Genomic DNA, 21,989 nt, shown 5'->3' with positions numbered 1-21,989 from the left:
CACTCTTAGTACATGATGTACCAAATAATACAACTGTTTTGTAGCATATACTAGCTCGCTTGGTTCTGTGTGTCCCATGCGTCATTCCGTGCATTTTTAGTCATTTGCTTTTTTGTCCACGTTCCCTCCTACCTGTTTTATTGATTATCTAATAAAGTTGATATATTCTTACATTCTATGGGACTTTCTAGTCATTTATTTTCTCCTCCCTTCTCATGTTACATGACGTTCAGTCCCTATTCTAGTCCATTATCCATGTTAGCAGTTTTTGACATATAAGTTAATTTATATATGCCACCTGTCCTAACATGCTTAAATTTCTCATGATTTTTCAATGTTACTAGGTAATAACCATGCAGGGTGCCCACTCTTTTGCATCAGCTCATTTTCCTTTTAGTAATTTTTAAAATGTAAAAACATTTTTTTATTGCCTAAATATAAAGCACATGTGTCATCTTTAAATTGAACAGGTCAGCAGAATTTTGCTAAGTAAACTGCAGGCATTGTCAGGTTGGCAGTGTTAAACTGATTAAAATGATACCTGGGGTGATGAAATCCATTTTGTGGTTCTTGTGTAATCAATGCTAGAAGTTTTCAGTTAATGATATGCCCATGCTTGGGGGCGGGACTGTAGGCACAGCCTTGTTTTCCTGCTCTAAGCCAGAGAAACCAAGGAAAGACCTGCCCACAGGCCCGATCCAAAACACAACCAGTCTATCTCTCTCTGTCTCTTTGATGAGGAACATGTTTGTGCTTCGAGATGGCCTGCGATCTTTCTTTCTGTGGCTTAGAGCAGGAAGATAAAACTCTGTCTACAGTCCCTCACTGGAGCACAGGCATATTATTAACTGAAAACTTGTAATGCTGATTACACAAGAACCACAAGATGGATTTCTTCTCGCCAGGTATCATTTTAATCAGTTTAATACTGTCAACCGGACAATGTCTGTAGTTTGAGAAACTGGGTCTGAGCAGAAAAAGTAAATTAATGTGCATGCAAAATGTAATTGCATATGAACACATGACCTTTACACAGAGAAAAACAAAAACAAAACACAAAACAAATATCCTGGAATAAAAAAGTAAAAAAAAATTATATTGCAAAAATTACATGAAGGTAGTAATAATAGTAGTAATAATAAGGGTATTTAGTTAACATAATTTTGATCAAAATAATGTAAAAGCCATCCCGCCACGTCACGGCAACCCTTGTGGGACAGTCCTAACTCTTGTATTTAAAACCTTTCCACTTGTCAAGTGACGTAAATGTGAACAAGGACAGAGGGACTGAACCACCAGTAATAGTATAGGCCAGACAGGATGAATTTTCCAACTCAGAAACAGGGCGGTCACACCCTTATATGCACAGAATGCACAATGAAACAATTGAGAAACTGGGTCTGAGCAGAAAAAGTAAATTAATGTGCATGCAAAATGTAATTGCATATGAACACATGACCTTTACACAGAGAAAAACAAAAACAAAACACAAAACAAATATCCTGGAATAAAAAAGTAAAAAAAAATTATATTGCAAAAATTACATGAAGGTAGTAATAATAGTAATAATAAGGGTATTTAGTTAACATAATTTTGGTCATCCCGCCGTGACGTGGCGGGATGGCTTCTACATTATTTTGATCAAAATTATGTTAACTAAATACCCTTATTATTACTATTATTACTACCTTCATGTAATTTTTGCAATATAATTTTTTTTTTACTTTTTAATTCCAGGATATTTGTTTTGTGTTTTGTTTTTGTTAATGTCTGTAGTTTACTTAGAAAAATCCTGCTGATAGGTTCACTTTTACTTTAGGTCTTTTAGAGATAATTTCATCTTCAACTTGCTTACCTGTTCATAATAACAGTAATTTTTAACCAGGGGTGCCCAACCTTTTACACACCACTGTAAGAATCACGCACAAATTTGTGATAAAACAAATACAAAAAGAATCAATCTCTGCATGCTAACATGACCATTTATAAACACTTGATAATAGTCAACCTAATTAACATTTTCATGCATGATTTTCTAAGTATTTAGATAATAAAAAGGACAATGGTCATACATATAAGATAGCTGCTGGCCGGATGACAGTTCTCTCACCCGTTCACATGGGCAGCTGGGTATGGCTGATTGTTCACACTGTCTGCAGCCAGACATCTTTAATAGCATTTTACCTCCCCTGTTAAAATTTTAGCTGCCTGATCCATCTCCTCCTTGACAGGCCCCATACATGTCTAATGGTTAGTTGGTCCTGCTGAAATCAGCAACTTGAGATAACTTTCATCTATTCTGTATTTGAGACTTTAGTATGACAACTTTGGGGAAACTTCACATTTAAAGGGAACGTGTCATCAGTTTTTACCAATCTAAATTAATGCCACCACCTTTACAGCCTTTTTTTTTTTTTTACAGTATTCTAAGATATTTGAGGCTCCAATCTCCTCTGCATGGCCTCAAAAATATCTTTTTCTAATGTCACCATGTGTCTCGGTCCAGTCCATGATTTTGATTTCCTTATTGCTATTACAGTCCTACTTCCCTGTTTCATGTGGATGATGCAGCTTACGTCATCCACACAGTGTCCCACAATCCCGCTCTTGCAAAGATGTACAGTACTATTCTCTTTCCTTGCTGATGGCAGAGCGAAGTGCTGCAGTGCATATTCGCCAGCTTTAAATCTGGGTCATCTTCGCTCTTGGCCTTTTCTGGAACATGCACATTAAAGCACATTACAATACTTTACTCTCTCCTGCTGAGGGCAGAGTGATGTACGCCTTCACAGGAGCACGATTAGAGGGCATTGTGGATGATGTAGGGTACGTCATCTACATGAAGCAGGGAAGGAGGATGGCATTTCAGATCAGAGAGGAGGTGTTGGGTGAAGACCAGAGAAGCACATGCAATGGGACCACACCATATGGGGTCATTTTAAAATATATTTTTGGGGCTATGCAGAGGGGGATGGGGGTTGGAGACTCCTATATATTTTCATAAAATGCTTTAAAATAGGCAGTAATGGGGATGGTAATACATTATTTTGGAAAGCCTAGTGACAGATTCCCTTTAACACTGGCATTTAACAACACATATCTTGTATAGAAGAGCAGACCGATCCACTACGAACTGGCTTAGAGACAAATTTTCTGAAATTCTACTTTTCCTAGCGAATTTTAACACTTTGAGATTGGATTAGTGAGGAGCCAAATGTCCTGCAGCATTTTACATGCTGATGAAAATTGAATCAGCCAGAGAGCAGGCTTATAATGTCAGGTATGGCCATGCAGATTTCCATATAATGCCTTGCATATATCACATCACATAGTTGAGCCCAGCTAATCAGGTGATACTACCAAAGGTACTCTAAAAGAAGAGGGCAGGGAAATCAATGGCCATTTTAGGATTTTACAGCCTAGGTATAGGAGGTCAGTACTCACAGCTTATTCCACTTAGCGATGGAAAAAGGCCTAAATCTGATTGTGATGTTCTACTGCAGTGCTGAAAAACATTGAAAATGGGAGTTGTAGTCTCAGATTGTGAATAATACAAAGATTCAAGTGATAGGAAGGTGCAGGACCTGTAGAGTCAGTGTGACTGAAGTGATTGATCTATGATATACTGCAGTACAGAACCTTAATAACAGCTATTTTATGTTATTTTTGATGCACTGCAAACAAAGAAGGCAGCGTAGTGCTCCTCTGTCCTAATCTTGTGCTAATTTAGAAATCTCAAAAGTTGCTCAATACTAGAATCTGTATTGAAACACATATGTAAAAAATGGTACCGCTGTCATAAGTGTTTTCCATTAGTTTTCCATCTGTGCATCATCCGTGTGTCCGCTTTTCCCAAGCAGTGTGTTATCTGTGCTTTTCACAGATAGGTAAATAAATTACAGATTTTCTCTTATTGCAATCTTATTCAAGGACAGCACACTGATGCCATTCATGTGCTGTACGTGTTTTTCACGGACTCATAGACTTTTATTGGTCTTGTCATTTGTGTTGCAAAAAAAATGGACACATCTCAGTGAAAAACAAGAACAGGTGAACAGCACTGTACAGTAGATCATAAAGGGTACGTGTTGTATCTGTGAAAAAGAATGAATATGAGACGTATGTGCAACATGGACATCTGAATGAGGCCTTAGAGCGTTACTGCTTTGCAGCATTGAAATTCCCAGCTAATTTATTCTCTATAAATATATTTTTTGGGGAAAATTCGGCAAAGTTGGCAAATTTGATTTTCAAAAGATCCGCTCATAACCAGTACTACAATAAACAGCAATTTAATTTGTACAATCAACACGATAATATCTAATGTTTGCAAGGCCTGTACTGTGGATTATAGCTCCATACAAAACAAAGCAATAGTGCAGCAGTGTGCATGAGGCCCTACCGACGTTTGAGTTCTAAGCTTGCGTTCAGTATTATAATGCCATAATACATTATTTTGTCTAAAAAGTAAACTAATTTAACAACAAAGGGAAAAAAGCTAAACATTATTTATTTTACTTGTAATTTGCAACTGTATTTATTTAGAACTGTGGCAGCTTCAAACCTCTTTTACAATGAACCAGGAAGGACGCCAGGTGTCATAACGCAAAATACATTATTGCTAAATGACCTCTAAGTGAAAGTTACTGAACCATAATTATTCATCTCCTCAGTTTCAATCTCCTTCCTTCAAGTCATAAAGTAGGTTTCGTGTGGAGGTTCCCCTATGTTTTATTTCTGATGAGAAGGGACGCATGCAAATTTCTTAGAACTGATAAATTTGCCTCACTGACTTGAAGGCTCTGAAATAAAAGGTCAATCTCATAAGTTGTGTACAAGGCAATACGAACTCTTAGAACCCGACTGCCATATTACATAATGGAAGGTATCAGTTTAGATGTGTAGACAAAATATAAATGATGCAGTGACTGTGCTAAAAATATAAACAGAACGTATTTGTTATAGAAGCAGGAAACTGTATAAACCTGCCAAATATGGAAATTACCATAATTCTGTGTTAGTATGTAAAATATATGAAGCATTTCAAACTCCAATAGTCATCAGTGGTCATTTATTGATAGTCAATGCATGTGTCAACTTGTCACAAATATATAGTCGGGCTCCTTCCCTTTTCCTAATGCTAGGGGGCGCCCTAGCTTGTCCTGTTACTTCAGAAGGTGAAGATGCCAGGGCCACGTACCTTGCCTTATCTCCTGAATTTGCCCTCCATCTGTACCCTTCCCCCGCCAAGAGAAGAGGGGAGTAGCAGTGCACCATAGGATACCAACCAGATGAACAAGGTGACATGAACAGAGGAAATGGGAAATACCAGGCATACAAATATACATTCATGTTATGAATGGGTCACCGAGGAGGATAGCAGGACCAGGCTTAGCCACCAGAAAAGCAGAGAGGTTGGTAACTAAGCAGATTGCAGACCCCTGATCCTATCCACACAACTAGCAGTAGCCGTGGAGCATACCTACAATGCCCTAGACGCCTCGGCACAGCCGGAGAGCTAACTTAGCCTAAAGCAAGAAAGGTGAAATCTAAACTGCCCCAGAGCAGACCCCAAAGGAATAGATAGCCCCCAAACATTTATTGTCAGTGAGACAAGTTGAAAGCACAAACGCAGGCAGAAAAATAGACTGAGAAAATGATGGGGCCCAGACTGACTAGACAGGACAGGAAAGGAAAGACACTGTCTGCAATCATGCAAAAAACCTTGAAAAATCCAACACGTCTTGATGCTGAAAAAAACACTGAAGTCACACAACTTCGCCCCCACTATATCAGCACTCTGGTATGTACTGAAAGCAAAGCAAAAAGAGACCAATATAACAGGGGACAGAACAAACTGACACAAGCAGTAACATATGGACGGTGATCCAGCGCAGCCCCAGCAGGAGCAAGCTGATCCTCACAAAGCAGAGGTAGACAAAACCAAATCAAATGCAAAAAGATTAGCAAATGAACCACTTAGCTGAACCATGCAGGAACAGAGCAGGAGACATCAGACCTCAGAAGGCACAGGAAGAAAATCACCAGCAGGGATTGAAGGAAGTCAGCTGTCTTAAATACTCCAGTCAGAAACCCCAGATCTCCAATCGTTATGATCATTATCAGGTGGCAAGCCTCTGTCAGTCTGACCAGCTCCACTACCTCCAGTAACCACCAGAGGGAGCCCAGAAAGAGAACTCGCAACACCTCTGTCAATCTGGCAAGCTTCACTACCTTCAGTAACCACCAGAGGGAGCCCAGAAAGAGAATTCACAACACATTCACATATAACAGAGGTATGCATCGGAGACTGGAGTATGGGGTAAAACCAAGATAGGAAAAAAAGGGGTTATCACATTCACAAAACCAAGCAACAGTTACAGATAAATCCACCAAACCCCTCCTCCAATACCCACCAACTACTTTCCTCCCAGCCATGCAGCATAACCTTTCTCTGACAATGTGTGTCAGCCAGGACCCAGATTATATCAGAGATAGGAGTGGCTAACAGTGTTCAACTGAGATTCTAGCTCCCAGCAGAACAAATTAACCCCTGCTCTGCCAAAATAAATTGACAATTTGCTAAGAAGGTGAACTGCTTCTATTCAGTGCAGGATTAGGAGCAATCAGACGCTGCGGTCTTCTGGCTCCTCTCTGTCGTGGTAATCCCATGACATATATGGCCACCCTGAGGTGGCCATGTGTATAGCAGCCTGTCAATAGCTTTGCTAACGTCACAATTTCAGGTTGAATTTGATTAATGAAAAATCCAGTTCAAGAAACAGTCTGTATATAGATATGAATTTATATACCATAAATATTAATATATTATGCAAACTAAGAATACTTTCAAAAATATAAGTGTTAATAGTTTAGTTTTTATCAATTAATAAAATGCAAAATAAGAAACAAAACAGGCATTTAATTCAAATAAATTCAATTGATGAGCAAGCACTAAAATGCCTGAGTGCTCGGTACTAATATCATGCAGGTTAGGCGCGCGGAGGGCCTTGATTCGAGTAAAGAGTGTAATGGAATTGAAGGAGAAACTTGAGCATTTTTTCTGGAAAACTCTAACAGAAGAGATGGAGGGCAGGAAATCGTTGAATTAGATGAAAACAGCAGTAAAATTGAATAAGAACAGCATGGAGAAGACACCTGGATGCATCTCTGACTCCCAAGTTACTGCTGGTAACTAAATAAATAATAAGCCCTGGACTATGAGATCAAGGAATGGAGGATATGTATGATGGGTATTTGGGCACGGGACTATGGGATGGAGGATGTGTGATGGGTATATGGGCACAGGACTATGGGATGGAGGATATGTATGATGGGTATATGGACATGGGACTATGGGATGGAGGATATGTGTGATGGGTATATAGGCATGGGACTATGGGATGGAGGATGTGTGATGGGTATATGGGCATGGGACTATGGGATGGAGGATATGTATGATAGGTCTATGGGCACGGGACTATGGGATGGAGGATATGTATGATGGGCATATGGGCACGGGACTAAGGGATGGAGGATATGTATGATGGGTATATGGGCACGGGACTATGGGATGGAGAATGTGTGATGCAGGGGTGTAACTACAACAGGTGCAGGGGTTGCAATCGCACCCGGGCCCTGGAGCCTAGGGGGCCCTAAAAGTCCCTTTGGCTTTGGCCTGTAAAAAAAGACTATTGCTTTTAAAGATTTAAAATATTTGGGGGCCCTGTTGGAGCTTTCGCATCGGGCCCATAAGTTTCAAGTTACGCCACTGGTTTGATGGGTATATGGGCACTGGACTATGGGATGTAGGATAATCATTATAATTTGTAATAAGTAACCACAGTTAGTTACTATGCCCGGGCAACACCGGGCTCTTCAGCTAGTAGTAAATAAATTGAGATGTTTTTAAAATTTTGTTTCATTTTTTTTATCATCATCTTATCATAGTATATACAGTGCTGGCAAAAATTAAGAGACCACTTTCAAATGTTCAGGTTGTCTGATTTTTCTCTTTATAGGTATATTTTTGAGTAAAATGTAAATTGCTCTTTTATTCTATAAACTTCTGACAACAGGTCTCCGAATTTCCAAGCAATAAATTTTGTTTTTTTTTCTGAAAAGGAGAAATGGTCAAAATAAAAACAAACAAACAGTGCTTTCAGACCTCAAACAATGCAAAGAAAGCAAGTTCATAATCATTTAGAAACAACAGTACTAATGTTTTAACTCAGGAAGAGTTCAGAAATCAATATTTTTTGGAATAACCATGATTTTTAATCACAGCTTTCATGTGTTTCTTTCATACAGCTTTTGGGTGACCTTATGCCACTCCTGGTACAAAAATTTCAGCAGTTCTTGTTTGATGGCTTGTGACTATCCATCTTCCCCTTGATTACATTCCAGAGGTTTTCAATGGGGTTCAGGTCTGGAGATTGGGCTGGCCATAACAGGGATTTGATGTGGTGGTCTCTTAATTTTTGCCAGAGCTGTATATACAGTATATATAATTGTATCCGTTTACATTATTTTAAAATGTTTTGGGAAACGTTTTCCTTTTATAAATATTTATGTAAATGTATTTATTATTAAAAGTTCATTTTTCATTGTAATAGAGGAATTCGCATATACCAGTTGCCGTAGAAACAGAAAAATGCAACCTTGCCATGATAACATTGACAATGGTGAAGGAATGCAAGAGATGGATACCATCTTCTTTTCACCGCCAACTTTTATTTTTTGCTCTCAGCACTTATAGCACACCAGAAAGCAACATTGACTTATGTGTAGAACATTAACTGGAATTCAATTAATGTGCTACTTAAAAAAACAGCCTAGGCAGATACATGAAACACACATAATATCGTTTTATCCCTAGCACAAAAGGTATTGATACATATTTAAAAATATTGCACCTGAATTGTTATGGATATATAGTGTTATTTTCTATACATTCATTCAAACGATTGGGGAATAATGTAGACAGTTTAAAGATCCAAAATGATTATCTATTTGTCAGTCTTTGGATTCTATCATAAAATTTCTCAGAAATCTCTTGTAGTATCAGTAACTGCAAACATGGAGAAACATGTAGCAATATTTTTAAATAAGTATCTATTCCTTTTGTGCTAGGGTTAAAATTATTGTGTTTTATGTATCTGCCTATGCTGTTTTTTATTTGAATTGGACATCTATAATAGTGCAGTGTTTCTGTCAGGAATGGGTTAAGTAAAAAATCCACCACACTTGGTATGATGTTCCACATTGATATTAAAACCTGTGGCTGGCTTCCTGTCTAACTATACCTGATGAAGGGGATGGATCGTCCAAGAAACGCGTAGTCTTGTTACCAATGGAAAATAATTTTAAAAAATCCAACTACCATCTGGCTAATCGTCCTCTGTGGTAACGCCCGGAGAAACCGCATTTCTTCCACATACCTCGATTATCACCATTTTTAAATAACACTGATTTCACATATTTTTATTCTGCAGTTTACAGCTTCTAATGGAATAAGTCTGAAGAAAAATGCGCAATTGTTATTCTAATGCAGCAAGACACATGGCAGCTACATTATATCACTGATCAATCCGGCTGAGATTGGCACTGATGCTGGCACTTCTCCTTTCTCTTTCTCCCCCATCAATTGAATCCATATATTTATTATTTGCAGACTAATATACTCAACTCCTTCACTTCTGCAGATCTATAACACATAACTGTTTGGAGTATCTGTCTAATGTAAGGGTATGTTTCCACGATCAGGATTGCAACCGGATTTGCTGCGGATTGAACGCGGCGTACAGCCGCAGTGTTTAATCCGCAGTGTCCAGATGTTGCAGCATAGTGGAGGGGATTTTATAAAATCCTGTCTCCACTTTGCGTGCAAGAACGTGGGTGACACACCCGAAATTACAGACGTGTGGCGCATCTTTTTAGACCGCAGCATGTCTATTTATCTTGCGTAGTCACTCCTACACAGTCTATGGATACGATGCAACGATACTGCATGTGTTCGATGAACACATGTGGAATAACCACGCGTAGAAAGGGGAGTGGCGCTTTGGGCGGAGCGGGCTTTCGGCTGCTTCCAACGCACCAGCAATCCGGACCGTGGAAACATACCCTTATAGAGCTTTCTCTTCCTATCTCTATTGTAGAGCAGTGAGCTCTGACTTCCACTTACTAATCTAAATCACCTGAAAATGACTGCTGCATTTCTTGCATTGGCTTTTATCCAAGCTATGACAATCCTTCCTGATTGACTGTGCTATAAGATTTGATGTGATAAGTGCAAGGCATTATGGGGTCTTTTGTCCTTGCAGTCTGAAGTCATGTGAGTCTTCTGTGGCTGATGCATTCTTCTGCAATGTGTAAAATGGTGGCGGGTATTTTTTGGCATTTCACAAGAATCAAGTTACAATTTTTTAAAATTTCCTGGGACCTGTAAATTTAATAGAATTTGGAACAAAGTTGATTCTCCAATTGTTCTGCTTATTTCTGGTTCTTACCATTTTCTTTCATAGTGTTTAACATTTTTTTCATAAATGAATTAATCAGATATTGAATTATTCAGATAGATGAACTGTTGCATCATAGTTACTTGTTGGGAATCTGTCAGAATTTCACACCCTAAACTATTTATATCTGCATGCAGTTCTTTCATACACGAATCCAGCAATACTTTTACATGTCAAATCTATTCTTACATTACTGAGAAATCTGTGTTTCAATTGATATGAAAATGAGTCTGAGGAACTATTTGTAGATCTGAAGCCTCTGTCACTCCAGTTTATTTCCCCGCCCAGTGCTACCTCCTTCAGCTTGATATACAGCCTTTATGCCAAGCAACGTCAAACAAAGAAGTCATCCATCAAGCTGGAGGAGGCAGCGCTGGTTGGGGAATAGAGCTGGAGTGACAGAGGCTTCAGATCTATCATAGTTCTTCAGCCTTATCAGAAGCAGTGTTTGCTGTGCTGCCATGTACATGACAGCAAGAGACACACCCAGTGTTTGGGGTCTCGAACCCAAACAGTAACACGGACTTCCTGGTGAAGTCAGTGTTCAGTATCCATGCCTGAACAGGAGGTGTTCGGTATGGGAGCTGAACTTTACTGTTCGGGTTCGCCCATCTCTATACAGCTCTGGCAAAATTTAAGAGACCACTTTCAAATGTTCAGTTTGTCTGATTTTTCTCTTTACAGGTATATTTTTGAGTAAAATGTAAATTGTTCTTTTAGTCTACAAACTTCGGACAACATGTCTCCGAATTTCCAAGCAAAAAATTTTGTATTTTTTTTCTAACAAAGAAAAATGGTCCAAATTAAAACAAAACAAAACTGTGCTTTCAGACCTCAAATAATGTAAAGAAAACAAGTTCTTAATCATTTAGAAACAACAATACTAATGTTTTAACTCAGGAAGAGTTCAGAAATCAATATTTTGTGGAATAACCATGATTTTTATTCACAGCTTTCATGCGCCTTGGCATGCTTTCCACCAGTCTTTCACACGGCTTCTGGTGCAAAAATTTAAGCAGTTCTTTGTTTGATGGCTTGTGACTATCCATCATCCTCTTGATTACATTCCAGAGGTTTTCAATAGGGTTCAGGTTTGGAGAATGGGCTGCCCATGACAGGGTTTTGATGTGGTGGTCTCTCAATTTTTGCCAGAGCTGTATATAGGCGCATAAATTATGTCATTCAGTGAACAACTTAAATGCACAATTTTTGATAAATTTGCAGATGCTTTTTACTGACCTGTATGTCTTGCCGGGATGTTATTGGATTTTTGATGCAGTATTTAGCCTAAAATGTCTAGAATGCTAGTGAATAGAAAACATGCAGCAGTGTGAGTACACATAGTCTGTATTAATGAGACCATAATTTTATCTTTTTTATAATTGCTTGAGCAAAAAAAAAGAAATCTGAAAGCAGTCTTTGTGGCTTAGTGAGCCAGATTGCTTTTTCCCCTTGGTAGGTTTTTGATAATCAGTGTTCAATACTCAGCTATTGTTGCCAATTGACAGTGTGCGATGGAAAGCTGCCAGATTCTCAGAACAATACCAGCAGTTAAGATTTTGTGTCAATATGCCTTCCGAATTTCTTGGCAAATGAAACAGAGCAGCGACTCTTTTATTTATCCTAGATATAGTTCAGTATGACTGCATTGAACAGCATTGGGCAGTCTGTCATATTTAACTCCTAAATCGCCAGGCTTGTTTGAGACATACTTATTTTTTTTCCCAGCTGCCATAACTGTTTGATTTTTCCTTTAGTGTGTTCCTGTTTTATATAAAATAAATTGTGTTTTTTTTTTATTGGACTGGTTAGGGGTGAAAATATATAGCTATGCAATTGGTTTAATTTTTTGGTTGTTGTTGCTCATCTTTGAAAAGTAAAGCAATTTTTGCCATCATATTTCTCATTATTTTTGATAATTGACCTGTTAAAAAAGTATATCACTATTGGTGCATCCAAGCTGCTCAGCGCACATTCGCACCTCCTTGTTTTACATCAAACTACGTCCTTTTCTTTCTTGATTGTCAGCTCTGGTCTTACAGAAGCTAGAAAACGGTGGAGATCGTTGCAAAACAAATAGGTGGTAGATGCACTTAGCTATTTGGCCACACCAAAGGTGTACCGAGGACATGTGCTTGGTTTGAGCTGTCATTTTGTGCTGTCAGACTCCCATTAAATTTCTATTTACTACAGTCCTGTAGTGGTTTGCTGTTTTTAAGTAAAGTAAGTGCAAAAAATTGTCCTTTTTCACAAGGTTTTTTGCTCCTTGCGACACTCGTCAATCACCTGTAATCTGCGAGAAACTCCATAGCAACTGTGAATAATTTCCTTGAAGCCCCACAGGAAAAATTCAGCATTACACAGTGCCCATATGAAATTAATAGCTGTCCGAGTAGTAGATGGAGAAATTGAGCTCCTAAAAGGAAGACTGGAACCTAATGAAGACCGCATTCTATATTTCTGAATTCTCAATAGAATCTATTAAATCGGGTTTCTAGACCAGGCAACCCCATTAACTTTTACTGTAATCTGATTTAATTTTGATATGTTATGAAAATGTTTGGCATATTCGAAAAATGAAATTAGAACAAATAAGATTTACATATATTTTTGTGTGCAAGTTACAGCATTACCACTTATTACAATAAAAAAGTTAACATTTTTATAAACTTCTCTGGTGCATGAACCATGAGTACTGCACTGTGGGTTCTGCCAGGACTATTTTAATAAGTAATGCAATATTTTAGCTCTATTTGACCCAGAAGCTCATATTTAGGGACATAGCTGGAGGCATACACGTTCCTCCAAGGTCCCATAGTTTGACTTTTCAAGAGGCAACCTAAGGCAAAGGAAAATCTATATATAATTCATGCAAACTGTGTCTAGTTAAAATCAACATTTCAGCAGTGGTGATTATCCTAGATATTGCTTACAAGACTGTAGAGGCCTTTTAGCTGTTTTGGGGCCTATTTTATAATGTACAGTGCAAATAAAAAACACTTTTTGAGTACTGCTGTACACAAAAACTGTGATGAAAACCTGATGGACCAAGTAAACTTCAACAAGTAGCCTTTTTTGCTTTGGCTTCAGTATACATTAAAAAAATACATATCGATCGCCAATCTGAGGTTGTAAGTTAATTTAATAAAAGAGTGGGCAGGCCCACATTGGTGACAGGAACTCTTTTATCTTTAATACAGTGACATGGATTAATATTTATTTATATAGCACCATTAATTCAAACAAACTGACATTGACAGACTTGTTCAGAGGAAAGAGGACCCTGCCCTTGTGGGCTTGCATTCTACAGGATTATGGGGAAGGAGACAGTAGGTCGGGGTTTGCAGTAGCTCCTATGGTTTTGAGGTGGCCGCGTTGTCATTACAGGTTGTAAGCTGTTATGAAGAGATGGGTTTTCAGGTTCTGTCTGAAGGATCCAAATGTGGTGGATAACCGGATGTGTTGGGGCACAGAATTCCAGGGGATGGGAGATATTTGTGAGAAATCTTAGAGGCGATTGGGTGAGGAGCGAATAAGCGTGGAGGAGAGAAGGAGGTCTTGAGAGGACCGGAGATTACGTGAGGGAAGATATTGGATGGATTAGAGCATATCTTAGGGCCCTGTCTCACATAACGAGATTGTTAGCGAGATCGCTGAAATGTCACCGATTTTGTGACGTAACAGCGATCTCGCTACTTGTGACGCAGAGTGGCGACCGCCCCCCCCCCCGCTGTATATCGCTGATCGTGCTCGAATGTCCTGGGCCATTTTTTGATCATTGGCGTCCTGCTGGCAAGCATGCATCGCTGTGTTTGACGCCAACGAGCGACCTCGTTGGTGACGCAGAACTCAGGGACGCAGGCTTGAGTCATCAGAAAAGCTGCTGTGACAAGGTACCAACGACCGCCGAGGTCATTATACGGATCGCCGTATTGTTGCTGTGTCGTTGAAGAGATCTGCCTGTTTGACAGCTTACTAGCAACCATGTAGCGACGCACCAACGATCCTTACCAGGTCGTATCATTGTTGGGATCGCTGGTGCGTCCCTATGTGAAACGGGACCCTTAGACATTGACACCTAACAGGTCCCATTGACTTGCTGTCATACAGTGGGGAAAAAAGTATTTAGTCAGCCACCAATTGTGCAAGCTCTCCCACTAACTTCATTGGCACTTATTGAGCTACTAGAAGGTTCATTCATGTATAGGTTTGTGTTCAGGCTGTTTACAGATCTCATGAAACAATTTGTTTATTTTCTTGCAGGTACAGAAATGTCTGCAGCCATTATTTCTGACCCAGAAGCAGCTAGAAGCTGTGAGGGACCTCATGGCAGTCAACATGGAAAGAGGACTAAAAGCAGAACCAGACCACCCATCAACACTGAGAATGCTACCTACATATGTCCGCTCAACTCCACATGGCACTGGTGTGTTGCATTATTCTTTTACATCCTTTAGCATGTTGAAATGTTTGAGTATACAATACTGTAGATTCCATTGTAGTCTTATATTGAATATACAACAGTTTCAACAGCTCTTCTATGAGTGGGTGATTGAAACCTGTGCTTTGCTGAAAGGGCAGCTGTGGATTTACAATTTGGCCTTTTTATATATCGCCATCAGATATATATATATCTTTGCATATTCAAAGCCATTCAGCATTAAGGATAAAAAGCTTTTATATAGAGCAGTTTCAAATGATAGGAGGTATAGCTTTCTTTGCATTGTTATTAAGTCTTAGGGTGTGCAGCATGCCAGGTGAAAGTCATGGTCACATGTTTATTTGAGAAATACTTGGAATGGATCCCAGATCCCTCTCCAGTTCTGGGATCCATTCCAAGTCTTCTAAATAAAAGAAAATATTAAATGAACATTGTGTACACCCAGCCTTTAAGCAATAAATAAAAACCTATAGAATTGACAAGGACAGACCTGTGGATGAATGGCTCTGGATAATGGACACCAAAATACTTGCTTTAAAAATACAATAGAGAGAGGAGCACCTACTGTGATTATTAAAAGTCTATTCACCCCTTTTAAAATTCCAGAAGAATTGTATTTTATTTATCTATTAATATGTGAAAAATACTGATGACACACTGACCAAACACTGATAATAATGCATAGATCCAAAACAGTGCTACCATTTTATTTTTGTGTACGTGAAAAATACTGAAGTCTGAATAAGGCTTAAGACTAAAGGCACAGTGCGCTACTGGGCTACCAATTTAAGGTGAAATATACTGTCACATTTTGCTGTATAACATCATGAGTAGAGATCAGCAAACCTTCCAAGGTTCAGTTCGGTTTGCCGAACGTCCCGATGTTTGCCAAACGTGCCCGAAATCAATTAAATTCAATGGTGAGGCAAAACCAAAATGTATATACAGTACAACTCCTTAAGGGGTGACAAAAAGCTTCCCAAACAGCTGAAATTATTGGCAGATACCATGCAAAGTGGCATCAATTGACCCACAGTAGAAACTTGCTAATGGCACAGCAGCAGTCAGGTATGGTCCATGCATAAGGTCTGGGCTGGGCTGGCATTTACAGCTTTGGACTGAAGTTTCAATTAAGACCTGGTGCTTAATGAAGTGGTATAAGTCTTATTTGCTGGTAGCCCTGATACCTCATGAAACAGCTTTTTTTTTTCCCCAGCCACACTCAGATGGCACAAACATAACTTTCATAGAGTACTATTGATAGAAAAATGTAAGGATAGTAACACAGGTAATTGAGCAAATAGGTCCTCCTGGCTGTACTCCAATATTAGGTTTAATGATTTTTAATAGGAAATGTGGACTCCTGATTCTTCACTGCAACACAATTCTTGCCCAAACAATTTGAATTAGCAAATAAGGCCTCCTGACTGCAACACAGTTTTAACACAATCTAGTTAGATGCTGTAATGGGCCCGTTACACATAGCGATATCACTAGCAATATCGCTGTAACGTCACTGGTTTTGTGACGTAGCAGCGATATTGCTAGCGATATCGCTACATGTGATACTTACCTCCGACCGGCTCCCCCGCTGTCTGTCGCTGATCGCGCGAGAACGTCCGGACCATTTCTCGTCGGGCGCTTCCTGTGGTGCCGACGAGCGACGCGTGGACGCGGGCGGAGGACGTCAGGATCGCCGTGTCTGACAGTTAAGTAGCGACCCTCGAGCGCTGCTATGTCGCTGGTGAGATCTTCCATATCATTGTCGGGATCGCTGGTTCATCGCTTAGTGTAACGGTACCCTTAGATCAATTTCTATTAGGACATGAGCCTGTCTGCACTGAGAAAATGGCTTATTATACTATTGTGGTAACAAAAATGTGCAACAAAGAATTGATACCACACAATGGTGTATCAATAAATTAAAATATCATACTTTATTATAATATTAAAACAAGATACACAAGAAAGATACTGGAAAATAAGGAGGGACTAAAAATCCATAGAGCCTCCCACTACAGCACAACAAATTATGTCAATTGTAATCAACCTACTACTTAGAATGCCAATTGTGAAATTTGCATGGGGGAAAAACAACACCAACAATATCCTTAGATAAAACATGTGCCTACAACGGGTATACATAAATTTAGAATTGTCCAGTGTGCAGTTAATTCCAAACTAGCCCTCTCAAAAGGCGCTACCCCATATAAGATGTAGAAACATGTGGTATACGATGTATGATTACATACCAGTGTCTGCTGGTGGAGATCCCTGGATGTCCCTCTGCCCAGGGATCTCCACATGATTTTTTTATTTTTTAATTTTTCTTATGACATAATTTTATTTTTTTTGGGCATTCACACATCCCTACCACTTTTGTACACTCCCAATGTACTTATTTTTCCTATACACCATTTTGGTACTTCCCCCTTCATGCATATATTTTTTCCTAAAAAATCAAATGCACCAGTCACTCATTTACCCTTAGTGCCGTTTAATTGTGCATCAGTTTTTTATAGTGCACCTTTTTATTCCTGCACTCCCATTGTATTTTCGTTTCCCCTTGGAATAGGATTAATTTTTATACCTAATTTCTATCAATATACACTGCAGACGTGATCCACTATACATTCCTTAATATCAGGCCATTGTTGTTTCTCTTGAGACCTATGCGCACGCACCCAGTCTGACAGCCCCCCCGACTTCCTTCAGCGCTCATACACATGACCGCAATGTATTTCACTGTGTGTCATGGAGTGCTAAGAAGGGAAGTTCCCTTAGATCAAGGGGGGCGGGACTAGCCGCGTGCGCTACTCACAGGTCCTATGTACATCCGGCGGTTGCCGGATGTAAAATTCACCCGCAGGTCCTATACACAATTCCGGTCAAATGACCATACTTACGAACCCACGGTAACTACAAATACACCTGTGAACACCACTACCTGCCAAACGCCCCTGGAAGAAGCAACTACTGCAAAACGGTGCTGTCGGACGGCGGGAAAAAGCCTACCAGCATCCAGCCTCATCACATCTTTCCTGTGTTTTAGTGGCCAGCAACAGGTAAAATCCTGAACCCGACTTTTTACATTCAACGCTATATAGAATATTTTTCTGCTGTGCCCCGAATTCTCCTTACTTCTTTGAGAATCATAAAATAAGTATATACACACAGGACAGATGATTTGGTTCGCTGATTTAGATTAATCTCCTTGGTGTTGTTTTTATTTCTATAGCCCTAGAGCCCTCCCTTCCTCCACCTCAAGAACAGGCCACATCTCTGTAGTGCTCTTGCACTTTGTTTGGCAAATTTTAGCAATATTAATTGCAATTGCTGTAGGAGTATAGGCCATAGAATATAACTTTTTGGTAGGGGTTTATAGGCATGATGGACTCTAGATGCATAGTAATACTATTAAGCTTTGTCTTTTGCTAATATATGCACTTTGCACTTTATGGAGAATTATAAAATTCCTTTTCTTTTTGCTGGTTATCCTTATCCCCTTTATGCTGGAGACCCCTTTATCCTGTCTTTTTAACATAATTCCCCCATTGTTTTAAAATTGACTATCAATAAAATTTGTATTTTGTAACAAACATTTTTTTCACTTCTTCAATCTTCATGATATTTTCCATGATAATTTTTGTTTGGGTTTGATTGGAGAGGTAGAGTTTCATCTCTGAAAACTCTGCCAAAATAAATCAGTGTCACACATCCTAAGGCCACGTTCACACGGTCAGTATTTGACCTCAGTATTTGTAAGCCAAAAAAGTAGTGGAACAATCAGAAGAAAGGTATAATAGAAACTCGTCACCACTTCTGTATATTTCAACCACTTTTGGTTTTGGCTTCCAAATCCTGAGGTAAAATACTGTCCAAATACTCAGTGTGGGAATGTGGCTTAAGGTTACACCTCCCCAATGAACTTTTGGTACGTTTTTGAGGTTGCATGTTTTCGCTGTGTAAACAAATGCAGCGTCTTACAGTTCCAGCAAAATGGCTGGGGTTTATAGAAATCTCAAGATACGGGGCTTCTTTTTAATGCTGCATAAACTCACCTACAGTATTTTTTTCAAATCCGCACATGTGACATTCACTTGCCGGTACGCTGAATTTTTTGTGCCGTTTTTCTCCATAGATCCTCATTAGATGCGTTTTTAGTGCATTCCTGCCACAGAAAAGGATCAAAAATGCTTTAAATCCGCACCTAAGTATCATATTTTGCAGATAATAAGACACACCTGATTATAAGACGCACCCCAAAAGAACACAGCGTCAAAAGTGCAATGAAAAGGCATGTAAAAATGCACACACATTGAGCATTTGATGAGTTTTTTACCTCAGAAAGTGTAAGCCAAAACCAGGCTGGAACAATCAGAGGAGAGGTATAATAGAAACCCGTCACCACTTCTGTATTTATCACCCACTCCTGGTTTTGGCTTACACATACTGAGGTAAAAAAACTAACCAAATACTCTGGCCTTGGAGTCACACTAGCGATTTTAAAATAGGTCCGATTTTGATGCTGGAGAGTCGGATGAATGTAATGCAAGTGTCATGCATTTTTTCTTTGAGTACAATCTGATTTTTCACACCTAGCATCTGATTTACATCAGAATGCAGTGCGATTGCTATCCGATTGCAATGCAATTTTAACATGAGCTTTTACATATAGCAATTCTGCCGTTTACACATCGTTTTAAAAAAAAATTCTTAAAAACACACACACACGCGTATACTCTGTATATATATATATATATATATATATATATATATATACACACACGTATATATATTAAATAGATAGATTAAAATCTGGCAAATGATCTACTGATCTGCCGCGTACAGTATAATCACAGAGTGACAGGTTAGTGCAGAACAGATACAATAGATATATACACATAGAAAAACCGTGCGCCGATTGGCGCGCAAATTTTGGCTCATCTTTCATCGTTTTTAAGAAATCTCAATATGGAAGAGGCCAGGAGCCATTTGGTGAGCTGCACTTCTTGCTACATGTTCACAGACTTACGAGTGGAAAAGCCAAACTTCACATGCCACAAATGCAAGCTTGTGTCCCTGTTGGAGGAAAAGTTGCAAAATCTCGAAGAGAGGTTAGCTACGTTGAAGATCTTTAAGGAAGGTGAAGAGTTCTTGGACAGAGCAGAATTATCTCTTCATGTTACAGAAAGAGAAGAAATTTGAAGTGCACCTGAAGAAACAGAGGAATGGAGACATGTGACCCAGAGAAGCAGGAGGATCAGGAGGCATTCAGCACCCATACTGCTCAGAAACCAGTACCAGGCTCTCACGCAGGAAAATGTTGAAGAAATACATCAGTATAAGACTTTGGCCACAAACAGCAACCTTGTACGCCTTCAGAGTTCTCCTGGGTGGAGAAAGAAAAATGTTGTGAAGAAGAAACGGAGAGTGGTGGTCATGGGGGATTCCCTGTTGAGAGGAACAGAGGCCGCTATCTGCAGACCGGATATAACCTCAAGAGAAATGTGCTGTCTTCCAGGTGCAAAAATTAAAGATGTGTCTGACAGGATATCAGGACTCTTCAGACCTACAGATGACTACCCATTCCTGCTACTACATGTGGGGACAAATGACACCGCAAGAAACGACCTGGAAACCATCTGCAGAGACTTTGAAGACGTAGGCAAGAAAGTGAAAGAACTGGGAGCGCAGGTGGTCTTCTCTTCCATCCTCCCAGTGGATGGCCATGGGACTAGGAGGTGGAATAAGATTCTGCAGGTGAACAACTGGCTACGTCGATGGTGCCATCAGCAACGATTTGGATTTATGGAATACGGAGTGAATTTCCTTTACGATGGACTACTTGCTAGAGATGGGGTGCACCTTACGAAGACAGGAAAACATGTATTTGGAAGTCGCCTTGCTACACTTGTAAGGAGAGCTTTAAACTAGAACAACATGGGAAGGGAAGCAAAAGACCAGAAAAAGCCATACACCTGACAAATGCTATTGAGAACTCTGCTATTAGAAGTGGAAAGGAAGAACAAAGACAAAAGAATCTAATTAATAAAAATATTGGAGAAAGAGAAACCAATCACAAACTAAAATGTTTCTATACTAATGCACAAAGCATGGGCAACAAACAAGGAGAATTGGAACTACTAACACAGGAAAAGAAATATGATGTCATTGGAATCACTGAAACTTGGTGGGACAATACACATGATTGGAATACAAGACTAAAAGGATACAACTTATTTGCAAGAAACAGACTTGATAAACGAGGAGGAGGTGTTGCATTGTATGTTAGAAACACGTATATCTGCACAGAGATTGAAGCTTCAGAGACTGGGAGTTCTGTGGAAACTGTTTGGGTAAGAATACAAGGACAGAACAATGGACAGGACACCATTGTAGGCATTTACTACAGGCCGCCTGTGCAAGCTGAAGACATGGATGAACTCTTTATGCATCAAATGGCCAAGTTCTCCAAAAAATATGACATAGTTGTCATGGGAGATTTCAACTATCCAGACATTTGTTGGGAATCTCTCTCAGGCAAAACTAACAGGTCAAGGAAATTCTTATCTTCTCTTGCTGACAACTTTATCTTCCAAAAGGTAGGGGAGAAAACAAGGGGAACTGCTACCTTGGATCTAATCCTTATAAACAGGGAGGAAATGGTTGAGGAGGTAAAAGTGGCTGGGACCCTAGGAGGTAGCGACCATGCTATTTTAGAATTTTGGATAATTAGAGGAGGAAGACCTGTGAAGACTCAGACGTCAAGGTTAGATTTCAGAAAGGTAGATTTTAAGGGATTCAGAAAGAGAATTGGAGGGATCCAATGGCTGGATATCCTTAAAGACAAAAATGTCCAGGAAGGATGGGAAATCTTGAAAAATGAAATTCTCAAAGCACAGTTGTTAACAATTCCGAAAAGAGGGAAGAATAGGAAGCATTTAAGGAAGCCAGGATGGATGAACACAGAACTTAAGCACATGCTAAAAAGGAAGAAAAAAAATGTTTATAAAATGGAAAGAGGG

The 21,989-nt window shown here is 39.4% G+C and overlaps 1 protein-coding gene across 2 annotated transcripts in view; it reads left to right on the top strand.

Annotated features, from left to right (window-relative positions):
• HK3 (hexokinase 3) overlaps positions 1 to 21,989 on the top strand; it is a 115,711-nt gene that overhangs the window by 16,627 nt on the left and 77,095 nt on the right. For both annotated transcript variants that reach the window (XM_073544988.1, XM_073544986.1), the window contains exon 2: positions 14,784 to 14,946. In XM_073544988.1, coding sequence (XP_073401089.1) covers positions 14,784 to 14,946 — 163 coding nt within the window. The remainder of the gene's footprint in view (positions 1 to 14,783; positions 14,947 to 21,989) is intronic.

This window comes from Dendrobates tinctorius, unplaced genomic scaffold, assembly GCF_039654945.1.
Source record: "Dendrobates tinctorius isolate UK_male_01 unplaced genomic scaffold, ASM3965494v1 ptg000139l, whole genome shotgun sequence".
In the NCBI taxonomy this organism is placed as follows: domain Eukaryota; kingdom Metazoa; phylum Chordata; class Amphibia; order Anura; family Dendrobatidae; genus Dendrobates; species Dendrobates tinctorius.
Note: the sequence above shows the minus strand (reverse complement) of the source record. Positions and strands in the feature narration are given on the sequence as shown.